Source organism: Daucus carota, chromosome 1 (assembly GCF_001625215.2).
Source record: "Daucus carota subsp. sativus chromosome 1, DH1 v3.0, whole genome shotgun sequence".
Taxonomy (NCBI): domain Eukaryota; kingdom Viridiplantae; phylum Streptophyta; class Magnoliopsida; order Apiales; family Apiaceae; genus Daucus; species Daucus carota.
Genome location: NC_030381.2, coordinates 34236053 through 34248722, shown reverse-complemented (window position 1 = coordinate 34248722; position 12670 = coordinate 34236053). Strand labels below are relative to the sequence as shown.

General features: G+C 34.8%; 2 protein-coding genes across 11 annotated transcripts; both read right to left on the bottom strand.

The window, feature by feature from the left end:
- Positions 1-3201: 3201 nt before the first annotated feature.
- On the bottom strand, positions 3202-9707 carry LOC108204790 (hypothetical protein). Of its 10 annotated transcripts, none has more exons than XM_064080969.1 (8): positions 7294-9707; positions 7125-7181; positions 6476-6978; positions 6247-6353; positions 5194-5368; positions 4734-4967; positions 4405-4605; positions 3202-4222 (listed from the first exon to the last, which is right to left on the bottom strand). In XM_064080969.1, exon 1 carries the CDS (start codon positions 9556-9558, stop codon positions 7702-7704), a length of 1857 nt encoding a protein of 618 aa, XP_063937039.1. In that variant the 5' UTR covers positions 9559-9707; the 3' UTR covers positions 3202-4222; positions 4405-4605; positions 4734-4967; positions 5194-5368; positions 6247-6353; positions 6476-6978; positions 7125-7181; positions 7294-7701. The 10 variants fall into 10 exon arrangements, with proteins under 10 accessions (XP_063937039.1, XP_063937045.1, XP_017229892.1 ...); XM_064080975.1 differs by having other exon boundaries at positions 4496-4605; XM_017374403.2 differs by having other exon boundaries at positions 3202-4605; positions 6476-6621; positions 6946-6978.
- Positions 9708-10395: 688 nt separating this feature from the next.
- On the bottom strand, positions 10396-12040 carry LOC108197289 (uncharacterized). Its single transcript, XM_017364870.2, has 2 exons — positions 10693-12040; positions 10396-10618 (listed from the first exon to the last, which is right to left on the bottom strand). The coding sequence occupies exons 1-2, from the start codon at positions 11971-11973 to the stop codon at positions 10505-10507; spliced, it is 1395 nt and encodes a 464-aa protein (XP_017220359.1). The 5' UTR covers positions 11974-12040; the 3' UTR covers positions 10396-10504.
- Between the last annotated feature and the right edge of the window lie 630 nt (positions 12041-12670).

Below are 12670 nucleotides of genomic sequence, written 5' to 3'. Positions count from 1 at the left end.
AGGAAACGCGCGGGGAGAGTGTGGAGTTTTTGTTGGTGGTTTGGGACGTGAAGAGGACGCGGATAGTGAGAGAGTTGGGGGGATGGGAGAAAGTGGATAAGGGTCAAATGTTGTAGAAAGTAGTTGAACGTGATATGCATACTGATTCAGCATAAAACATCTGCTGTTTGCTTCAGCGTTCCTGTGATCTTTTACGTTACAAAAATAAAATTTGAGAGACCAACTCCGAACTCCCTTGCAGTGCAGTTCACGCGGATCTATTATAAATTGTTTTCGGATGTGATATTTATAAATTTTTTAAGTTGGTTATACAAAATAAAAAATATGTAGATATATATTTGCTTGTGTATCTACGAATAAAATTGTACGAGTATACTATAAATTAGATTCGACTAGACCAAATATATCTCATCATATCTTCGATTTTTATTATAAAGAATCTGGTGTTCAAATTTAAAAAGAGATATAAGAGCATCTCCAACACTATTGATTAAAAATGATGAACTAAAACCCGAATTTATAAAATATTATATAAAATTCATTGAACCCCGTATAAATGGTCGAAAATAAGTGACAAAAATAAGGTTGGGTCCCGGACAAAAATGGCTAAAATAAATGGAAACTGAATACAAATTGCTCGAAAGTAAAGTAGGACAATAATTATAGAACATGAATAACATTAACACGTAAAAGTTGCCAATCATGGATCAAAGTACCAGTTGTTCACTAATCCTGACTACTACACTATACAAATTATAGTTGTGTCATATTCAACAAGTAGCTGTTTTTTTTTTTTTTTTTACAATAACAAATAGCTGTTTTTGATATAGTGGTTATCGCTAGGATCCTGAAAGTTGATATAGCGAGGGAGAGATTAGAATGACTGATTCTTTAACTCCTTTACTTATAGCAATGATATTTAGGTGCAAAGAGCCGAGTGCCAACTATCAGTAGGAGAGAATTTAGATTTCATCACATCATACATCACTTATATCGTATCCAAACTTATTCAGATACACATTTCAAACATACGCCGAATAACTAAGCCAAACATATCAGGCGCATTCCGCTCAAAGAGTACGTTTGGGGAAAGTAAGAAGGTACTTTGCAAGTTTGCTTGAATACTTCCTTCTTTGACACCAAAGCTGAATGAGATACAGTAGATAAACTAAATAGGCAATTTCAGAATAGAGGACTCAAGGGCATTCAATACAAACTAGTATGCTTGCCCGCTTCGCAAGGGCAGGCATTATTCTTTCGGGAAAAAATTCTTTTATAGATTTGATGTGTTGATATTAATATTTACGTTTATATGTAATATATGTACCCGTGTTTTTTTTTTCTATTTACATACATCTACACTAATCTCCTTATATACTCTCCTTTTTTTTAAACATAACCATCTTCTCTCTCATATTCGACTGTTTTTTCTCTCATTTTCGAACGATTTTACCAAATCTCATACCTATATATCTCTATTGTTTAGTGAAGAATTATGACTATATTTTACTTTACAATTGAACTTTTAAATAGTTTTTTTTTAAAAAGGAGAAGATCATTTAATTTAATTGTACTAAAAAAAGTAGGTAAGATTAAATATGATTAAAATGCCTGTAATTAGATTTTAATTTTGGAGAAATTTACGACTTTAAAAGAATAAAATGATAATCGTTTTTTTATTAACAATTATTAATGAAAAATTTTAGTTGAACCAGTATGAGCAAAGTAGTATGGAATTTTTCTGCGATAAATTTTTGATTCAATTTTATTTGTTTTGTAATTGATTATATATATATATGCGCGTGCGCGCGCCCCCCCCCCCCCCCCACACACACAGATATATATATATATATATGTGTGTGCGCGCGCGCGCATATATATATATAATCAATTACAAAACAAATATATATTACTCGCTCTATCTCATATTATGTATATTATGTGTCTTATTTTGACTATTTAATAGTCAAATTAACTAAATTTTGACCACAAAGTACATATATTACCAACTTAAAAATATTAGGAAACTTATTTCATTAGAAAATATATCTAGTTCCCTTTAAAATCCATTTTTCAGATTTTTAAAATAATTAATAAATTTTCTTCAATTAACGGTCAAAATTTGATCAAATTGACTATCTAATAATAAAAAAAAAGACACATAATATCATAGGAGGAGAGTGTTAAAAGAAAGCAATATAGATATTATATCGATAATGACTCTTAATATCACTTGTAATCTAAAGCTAACATATTATTCGAGTTGAAAACATAATCCTCTCGTATTTGGTTATTTTGTTTCTTGCATCTTTATGAAGATATGTTTGTAACTATATGACGTTCTTATTTTGCTCGATTTGCCGGATGGACATTAATCGTAATACGCAATTTTTTTGAATTATAAATTAGTTTATTCAAAAAAGATAAAATTTTCATAATACTTGTTTAATAAAAAATATAATTTTAAAGAAGTTGTTCAAACTATTGAATTTCTACTTAGGACATCTATAGTACATTAATTTACTTGCCAAAATTTTTTTAATTAAATAAATTTGTTATACAATTTCTTGCATATCGACATGAATAACATAATTTACTAATTTTATTCTCACAAAACGAATTTTGAACTTGCTACATATGACTACTAAGATACTGTTATCCATAAAAGGAAGCAAAGTCTAAAATATTATTTTCTATAAAATGAAGCATATTTTATTTTTCTTATATCAAAGATGCAAATAATGATCATAAATTTTCTATGTAATATATTCTATTGTGTTTAATTTTTTTAAATAAATTATTCCCTTCATCCCTATTTATTTACTATTTCTTTCACTACTTGACAAATATCTTAAAACGTGAGACCAGCTAATATTTAATATATAAAGTAAGTACATAAAAAAAATTAACAAAAGCAATTAATTTTTTATATAAAATATAGAATTTTATAATATCCGATAACTTTTAAAATATAAATAACTAAGAGAGAAAGCCTGAAAAAAAGGTTTAGATTGTTTTGGTTGGTTTATTCAATACACCATTTTGCAAAATATAATTTAATAATCTTGATATTTAATAATAATATGATTTAATAATCTTAATATTATGATAATTTAAGTTTTTCACTTTATCCGGCCAACTCATTCTGATATTCTACATTCTGATATTATGAGAATAAAGCTACATTTCCACGCACAGTCATAATAGCCATAGCAATTCCAAATTTACTATTTTCCAGAAACGTCAGTGCTAGTCCCAAAGTAAACAAACAAATAGTCTTTCGGATCATGATCACATAAAGCAGGGCTTTCTCCCTATTTTATCAATGAGAATATAGCTACCAATATGAATGTTGTTTTCTGTGAACCCCACAGCATCCGTTGCAGCAAGAAGCCTGGTCTTATCTGATATCCCAGCATCCTGAAATAATATAGGGCTGTAGTACACAGTCCAATCTGTTGAAAACACTAAATTCCACAACCTGGTTAATAGCATTCTTAAAACTCCAGGGTAAGGATGTAGCAGTCACGCCAAACAGCTTTTTCTTCATACTGTTCAGCATTTCCATGCCCTGTTGCTTCTCTTTCACTTTCAATTGTTTTTAAAAGCACTAATCTTGCATCATCGATAAGATGTTTCATTACCAACCACGTAGGTGACTCAGGGATAAAGAAGAGAGCACAACCAATAATAGTTGAGGGAAGAATTCTAACAACAATCATGACCCTCTAATTTATGTGGACATGTAATCCTGAAAATACATAGTTTGAGACATAACCAAGATAGATTTCCAAATTTATAAAAAATTTCAAGGAAGGAGGTTAGAGAGCTTCTCGCAACTGCAGGTGCTATCTCACACATATAAACCGGGGCAATCATGACTCCGAAGCGTATCCCTACCCCAGCAAAAAGCTATACAACTATTTGAATAAGTCTGCTAGTAGTAGTCTTATGCACAACAGAAACTTCAAATAAAGATTTTAAATGAAGATTATATCTAATACATGCCAAAACATATAAATGAAAAAAATACCATTCCCTGTATAAATGAAGTCCTACCATACCATTTAAATGAAACTAAATATTATGTCTTCCTATTGTATCACACATTTGGTGAGCAAAATGATATATTAACGGAAAACAAAAAATTATGAGTGGAAGCAAACCATTCTCCAGCCTTTTTCACACATATGATGTAAAATAACCTCGTACAATATTAAATCTGTAAAAGAAACAAAAACATATCTCAGGGTTTTTATCAAAAACATGGAAGACATGCTAATTAAATTCGATAATACAAAGTAATCATATATGTGAATCTAAATTTATGGAACATAAAACAATATGCACTACCAAATTTGATCTGCCACAAAATAAAAGCCAATAAAAGAGAACAAAACTTACACCTCGTAATTTTATAGAAGAAGGTATAAAGGAAGAAGGTGGAATTAGAAGATAATCTTAGTTCTGCTATAGAATTAATGAAGTGTCTTGCATCAAAAACTCTATTGCTTGCTATGTAGCTTGTATGTCTTCTGTCGAGTTTGTTGCAGGTTCATACCACAAACTATCAAATGCTATCTCTACTGATCCATGTCAACTTCCCTGTTAACGAATAAGATGTAGTTTTACAAATTTCTACCATACTACTAAATATTAAAGCACATAAAAGTTAGATAGCCAGAATTGTGATGATCCACAAAGGAATGCACTAAGCAACATGTATTGTCTACCTTGTATTTTTTTTCCTGTAAATATCCATGGCAGCTGAATGAGCAAGAAGATCATTGTGACCAACTATGTAAGGTTCTGTCGCAGAGTTTCTGGCCCTGAAGAATAAGTGAAGAAGAATTATTTAGTAGGCATACCATATGAGGTACCGTATTCACCCCAACCGCTTTTAACTGCTATGCAATCATCTCCAGAGACTATGTACGTGTCCTCAAATCTTGTATTTGTGCAAGAATCTGCACAGGGACATTAAAGATAGGGTACTTAGGAAAGCAAAATGTGCTGATCCTGAGGCTACGAACAGGTTTTTTTTCTAGTAACCCGGATTTACTCCATCTGTATTTGGTGATGTTACTGGTGCTAATATTATAATTCCTTGGATGATGATATTGCTGCAAAATACGTATTAAGAACATGTGACTTGGAAGAAAGTTTTGAGTGTGATTTGAAAATGCAAGTTACCTGCTATAAACAGGATGAACATTCCATGAGGTGGAGTTGAGAAATGTAAGATTCCAAATCTGGATATTATCACAATGCATGATCTCAAGAAGGTGAGGCCGCATATATTTGAGCTTTTTCCTGTGAAATTGTTGCCACCAGAGAGCACCCTGACCGTCGATTGTGCCACTGTCACCTGATTTCATATTAGCATCAACATAGATGTTACACCTCTGACATTCGGATAATGTAAGATACTGAGTTTTCTTAATTCTAAGGTATCTATTGTTGGATATGAAGATCATTAAATATTCAAACTTCTATTTGTTTATTCGTTCTGACTTTATACTAAGTGTTCTGGAAAATCAAATTTGAATCCACAAATTAAGCAGAAAATGGATATAGGAGAGACTATAGAACTCGATTAATTATGAATCCACCTAAAATATTAAAAATCTAACAAATAAGTACTACAAATAAATACACATTCACCATGTTTGTAGGTAGAAACATTTAAAAAAGGCACAAACCCATCAACACACACACATGTGGAATCATGGCTGTTAACCATAAAAGAATCATTCCCTGTTAATTTAACAAAACATATTATGTGAGAACACTATTTCACTACTATGACAGAAAAGAGCAAGAAACTGAAATGCATATACTCAAATTGCTCTTATTGTATCATTTATCTACACGGAAGAAGGATATAAGTATTCCCTTGGCATGATTTAATATTCAGTTAGGCGATTAATCTATAGGAATATTAATTCCCGCATAAAATTTGTCGAGAGAATTCCAAGATAGGCTAGTGATACTGGTATCTCCTTCCCCTTCTCCCTTGTTGGGTCATGAGTTAAAATCATCATTAAGGGGCAGGGTCCTCTTCAAGAACCCTGTTTGCCTTTCTGAAAAGAAAATCACATAAGTTTTCAAGATTTAAATCAACTCACATTTCCTCAAGTCTTTGTTCTTAGTGGACTGATGGATACATATCAGGAACAACAGTTGAACTCATATGCATTCACACTTTAAAGACTACTAAAGAGTAAAGAATGAATATACTCATACATAAAAGCCAACATTTGCAGCAAACTCCTGCTATCTTGAGAGTTGTGACCAATTGTGTCTGTGGTGTTCTCTTAATTATGAAAAGTTCCTGTCTATTTCTTCATTTGCTGCATTTCATTTTCAGTAACATCATTAATATTTCACCACCCAAAACCAAAAAGACTGAAACTTTGAACCAAAACTCACAAACCCATCAACACACACACATGTATTAAATAATGTAGCATACCTATAATGAATGGCATAGTAATTAGGCCACCCTTTTTCCTCATCTGGGGTTCATCTTGTTTTTGGAGCTGATACGTAATCTTCTGATCTGTAGACATCTCCATGAAGGTTTTGTTTCCCTAGCTCAAGGGAAATTCACAACATTCACTTGCAAAGAGAAGAGATTACAGAGTGAGTGAGTGTGTATTTGTATGGTAAATCTTGTCTTTGGTAGCTCAATGTGGGGGGAGGCATGGGGAAAATGGATATAGGAGAGACTATAGAACTCGATTAATTATGAATCCACCTAAAATATTAAAAATCTAACAAATAAGTAATACAAATAATTACACTTAGGTAGAAACATTTAAAAAAAGGCACATCATAACATAAGATTAACTTAGAATACATATGGATTTCTTAAAATTGTCCGATTAATAACTATAGTAGACAATAAGTTCTGAAAAGTAACAGAGAGAGAGATATCATTACCTGCCTATAACAGTCAAATGTATAACACACAACCTACAAAATAAAAACAGAATTAAGTTCAAATATATATATAATGGAAATTCAAGATCTAAAATTTTTTTGACACATTTTATCAAACACTTAGTGAGACAAAAAGAAGCAAGCCACATATATGAATTTAATTCGAGGACAAAACTTACATTTGTGAGGATAAAATCCACGGGCACAGATCTAAACGAAAAATATTTCTCCGAGCTCTACATAAACAAAAAGGATTAATCCACTATAGCCGAAAGGCGAGAAAGTCGTGAGTATTTGCTATGAAGTATTGTTGACTCAGTTAATGCAAAAAGAAAGCAAGCAATTAACCTGATTATTCTCCATCAAATCAGAAAAACGGGAAGAGGCGAGATGCTCAGTGGAAAGACGATGCGCAGAGGATGAGAAAACGACCGAGCAAAACGTCGCGCAGCTGCAGGAGTTACTTAACCTAATTGAAATGTCGAGCACCAGTTTTGAAGAGAAGATTTTTGAATTTAGGAGATTTGGAAGAAGATAAGTGGTAAGGAGGAAGCCACGTGGCCAGTGGCCGTATAAATGTAAATACGAAATTTGTAGAGGGACAAAGTAGACATTTCGTAGCAAAAATGGTAGTAGGATTTATAAAGTAGAGAGAAGTAGCATTATACATGTGTACAGAGAATGCAGATCAACTATAACATTATAATTTTTAGAACCAAAGTACGCGTAATTATGAAATTATCCTCAATCGATCAATCAATCATATAAAACTAGTTTCTGATAGTCATCGCCAGAAATGGCTGCCTGCATAACAGTTTCAGGATTCATATGCCCTCCTTTGAAAAAGATAGTCAGCAAGTTCTTTGAAAACCCACTAAGCAGAGCTACACCATTTTGCGTGGCTTTAACTGGTGTTGCAGAAGACTCCCTGAGATTCCAAAACACAATTTCAGGCACTTTTTCATACCCCTTTTCTCTGAATTTTCTCTGAATCACCATGTAATCAGTCTCCCATGGATGCCAACTTGCCTGATTAAACTCCATATCACTAAAAACAAACACCCTCTTTATCATTTGCTCTTCGCTCAGATTTGAAGCAAGCGCAACCTGCAGTATCTGATCAAAAACCTTCTGAAAATTAGTATTCATACCCCATTTCATTCCCTTAACAAATTGACACTTCTCCCGGAGATTGCTTCCTTTAATCATTTGAAGCTCCGGGTCAGAGCTAAACGTAATTATCTGTCCTTTCCACGGATCATCACTTAGCTCAGAAACTAATAAACCAAGGGCCACAGAAACTTCCATTGGTGTACCTACCATACTTCCTGAGACATCACTAACCGCAATACAATTCGTAAATTGGCCTTTCTTCAACATATCATCCACCATTTGTTTCCACTGCAGCTCTGCCACAGCCTCTTGTCCATCACTATGACCAGCCAAACAAGACCTGATTATATCATGTGGAAGCAATGCCCCGGCTGCAATCTTTGCTTTCCCTTGCTTCACGTCTTCAAGATACTGGCTAAACCTTTCTTTATCGTGATCCATGAAAATATCAGTGTAGGTCTTCATAGCTACAGAAGCAACTCTTTTGTAAGGAAGAGTGCTCCACTTCCTTGCACTCATATAAACCTCAGGCAACTTGAGCGCCTCATGAAGCGGAACAAGCACTTGCTTCCTCAACCTGTCTCTAACTGCAAGCACATACTGATCATCCCCAATCCCTTCATACTCAGAGTAAACCTCCTGCGGAAATAGTTTCTTTGCAATTCTAGCACAAATTAAAGTGTACCTATCATATGACGAATCAATCGTGGGACACCACTTCCCAGCCAGACTAATATTATTAGTCTTTCCCAAATTCAACCACTCCATATCCGCCTTGAGTAAATCAGCAAAAAGAGTTGAAACACTTTCATGAAAGAACTGATAATTCATATCATTAGTGTACATATCCATAGCTTTCTTGGCCTTTGCAGCATGTTTCTCCTTCCTCAACTGACTAGCCCTTTTTTTATCTTCCATCATCTTGGTCTTATTGTCCTCGATCCGTACTTCTTTTGATATCAAGTTCCTGACCAGTTTTTTCTCTGCACTCCTAATATCTTTTTCCTTTTTGTTTCTTGAATCCAGCTTAAAATGAACATCCTTACGAACACCTTCTATACCCCTGCCTCTCGAATTCTTCTTTGCTCTCCATTCCTGTTTAAGTATGGCTCTTGCATCAGGACCTTGAATTAGCCTAAACAAGATCTCCAAAAAATCTTTAAAGTAACCAAACGAGGCAAAAACATGAGCATTGCCTGCTAAAGTTTTGGGATGATGTTTATGCAGCCAAAGCGCTGCACTGTAAAACCCTTCTTTATCAGACTTCCCAGTACCTCTAATGCCTCGAAGATTGCAGATGAGCTTAAGAGTGGTGAGGGGATCATGAGACCACGAGGCTTCAAGACGTTGGAGCAGCTGACTCGATGGTGTGCTGGGGACGACATGGAAGAAGAAGTCGAGGCATGGATTGCCAGAAGACAAGTAAGTGGCTGAGTTGTTCTCAGTCACCCCCATCATTGGTTGGTTAAATCCTGATTTCAGCGCATTAATGAAATCCATGGCAGAAATGCTCTGTAGGACTTGGATGTGGATTCAACAGGGAGAGTTTGAGGCCTAATGTAGATCTGATCAGAGGGGTTGACTTAGATGAAATGCAACAGATTCTATAAATACACAACATCTATACTTGGAGACCAAGTATTTTGGACTGCAATGACATTAAACTACTGAGGCGTTGTTAACCAAGTAACCATGTTGTTTCGTTTTAGCATAAAAAAATATTGCTGATGATATATTGACTTTGATTTGTCTTTAATTCTAAATTCAACTTAACTTATGCTGGTTAACTTAATCCGGTGTCAAGACCAAAGCGTAGAGCCTTGCTATCCACATAAACGAGATCAGTGGCGAAATCAGGATCTTAAACATCCCAGGGCTAAATGATGTTTATGTTCATAATGACTAAGGATGGAAATATTTTATTTACCAACTACTCTTAGGGTCTGTTTGGGAGTGCTGTTAAAAATTGCTGTGCTGTCAGAAAAAGTGCTGGTAAAAGAAGTGCTGTTGTAGAAATCAGATAACTGTTTGGTAATTTTTTGATATTTACTTATTTTGAGTTATAATATAAAAAAAATAATGTTTTTGGTGAGGTTTTATAATGAAATTTATAACAGCATTCTGCAAAAGCTGAAAAGCAGCTTTTTCCAAAAGCATGGGAGGACCTGCTTTTTCTAACCGCAGCTTTTCAGCTAAAAGCTGCTGTTCAGAAAAGCTGCTTTTCGATTTACCAAACAGTTTTTCACCTGCTTTTCAGCAAAAAGCTGCTGTTGCTGTCTGCAACAGCAACCCCAAACAGTACCTTAATCTACCAGGGTTGAAGTAAATTTTCTGCACTAATATTTAACAGATACTGAAGTAGTCATAGTTTTATTGATAGAGAATTGGTTACAGTACAAGTTTTCCCAACTACACAGCATACATCACAAACCAACCTCCCAAAATTTTAAAGCTCCTCGTTTCTAGTGTTATCTTTTGTATTACCAACAAAAGATGCATACTCTTTGATTATGGATTCATAAACTTGAATGCCTTTCAAGTACTCGTCCTTGTTCAGAAACTGCAGAATGAAAAGACGAATATTAGGCACTTGAGATCTGATCTCTAAAACAAAGTTAGTGGTTGAAACACTACCTCATTGTGATCATGAAGGAGAATGGGAGTGTTTGCTATTGGAGAAAAGCCAATTGCTGGTAAGCCTCGATCCCTGTAGTAACGAGCATCGGTTGAGGCAGGGGCGATTTCTGGCTTTCCAAGTTTTCCTCCAGCTTTACTGATGGCTTCGACTAGTAGTGACCACCAAGGATTTGATTCATCAGTGGCTGTGATGACAGGTTTTCCAAACTTGTCGTACACAGAAACCTTCTGCTTGAATTCAAATGACATGTTACGCGATCTGGGAGCCCATTCTTCAGCAATTCGTGCTTCCAACGATGCCTCATCAATAGTAGGTGGCACTCTAATGTCAAAACCAGCCTCTGCCTCGGATGGCTGCATATTCATGACATAACCATCTTCAGACTGAGTACCCGCTTTCAGATAAACTGTATTCACCGAAACAATTTCACTTTCAGCCATCAACCCGGCCTTAACCAAGTCAAATTGAGCATCTCTAAACCTTGTAATACTCTCAATGCTCTTCATCAAGTTCCCAATTGCAGTATTGTCATAAAGCTTAGCACCATGTCCAGGAGCTCCACTAGCCTTGATCACCAACCACCACGGAGTCCTCTCAGCATAAAAAACCCGATAGTACTCATCAGGTGATGCCCCGCCCTCATCCACCACAACCCCAACATTCATCTTCTCAAATATAAACGAATCCACAAATCTCTTTGCACCATCATTCCCCCCTACCTCCTCATCAGGCACATACGACAAGTACACATCACGCATTGGCTCAAATCCAGATCTCCTCAGCCTCCGAATCGCCTCCAAGTACTGCAACCCCACACACTTCATATCTTGAGTCCCTCTCCCATAAATATTCCCATCCTCATCATCCAAGACGGCCTCAAAAGGCGGATAAGTCCACTTATCCTCCTCCGCGGGGACAACGTCTGTATGAGAATTCAGCATCACAGAAGCAAGTGCAGGGTCTTTTCCAGGCCATTTCAGGAGAATCAGAGGCTTGCCCTCCACAAACTCAATTATCTGTGATTCCAACGATAAAGACTTCGCCTCGGAAAGTATGAAATCGGCTGCCTCATAGTAATTGGGATTCGGTTGCGCAGTCTTTGTTTGCAAGTACTTCTGGAACCTCGAAATGATCACCGAATCTTCATCAACCTTTGCATCACTTATTACTTGTCGCTTGTTATTGCAGGAGCAGAAAAAGAAGCACAAGACGAACAAGAGTACTAGTGAAGCACCGTACAAATGCTGGACTTGTTTTTTTCTCAAAATCTCCATCATCACTCGGGGAGGCTAATTTTTGTAAGTTTGTTTAAAACTGGCGATGGACATAGCAAATTGCTCCTCATATTCTTTATATACATAAACGTTCTTTTTAGAATTTATTACGAATACTGATATTTGAATATTTTATTGTAATATGCACTTAATGTTTCTGCTTTTCGGAATAAGAAAATATTTAGACAAGATGGTAAGGTAATTTGTATGGTACATTTGTGCGTTTCATTTTAAAAACATAAAAATATGCGGAATATTTTAACATCTTTTGCTAATATTCTGTCATTCAAATTTCTATTACTCTCTCCTCCGTCTCATTTTAGTTGTCACATTTAGTATTGTGCCGGTCAAATTGACCAAAGTTTGACTGAAATTCACTAATATTTTATCAATTGAAAAAATAAGAAAAATATGTCACCGAAAATAATTTTTAATCTACTTTAAGATGTAATTTCCAGTTTTTTAAAATGATGAAAAATAACTTATAATCTTTTGTCAAAAGTTAGTCAATTTGATCAATAAAAATAGAGATATGACAACTAAAATGGGACAAACGGAGTAATTAATTGGCAAGCATATATCCTGACAAAAGAATCCATTTGGTCATGCTTCAGATATTGGAAGTTGCATTTTTAAACGGTTAAGAGTGTCAATAAAGAATATGATATCTTAGAAGATATTTATTTCAAAATAGATTTGA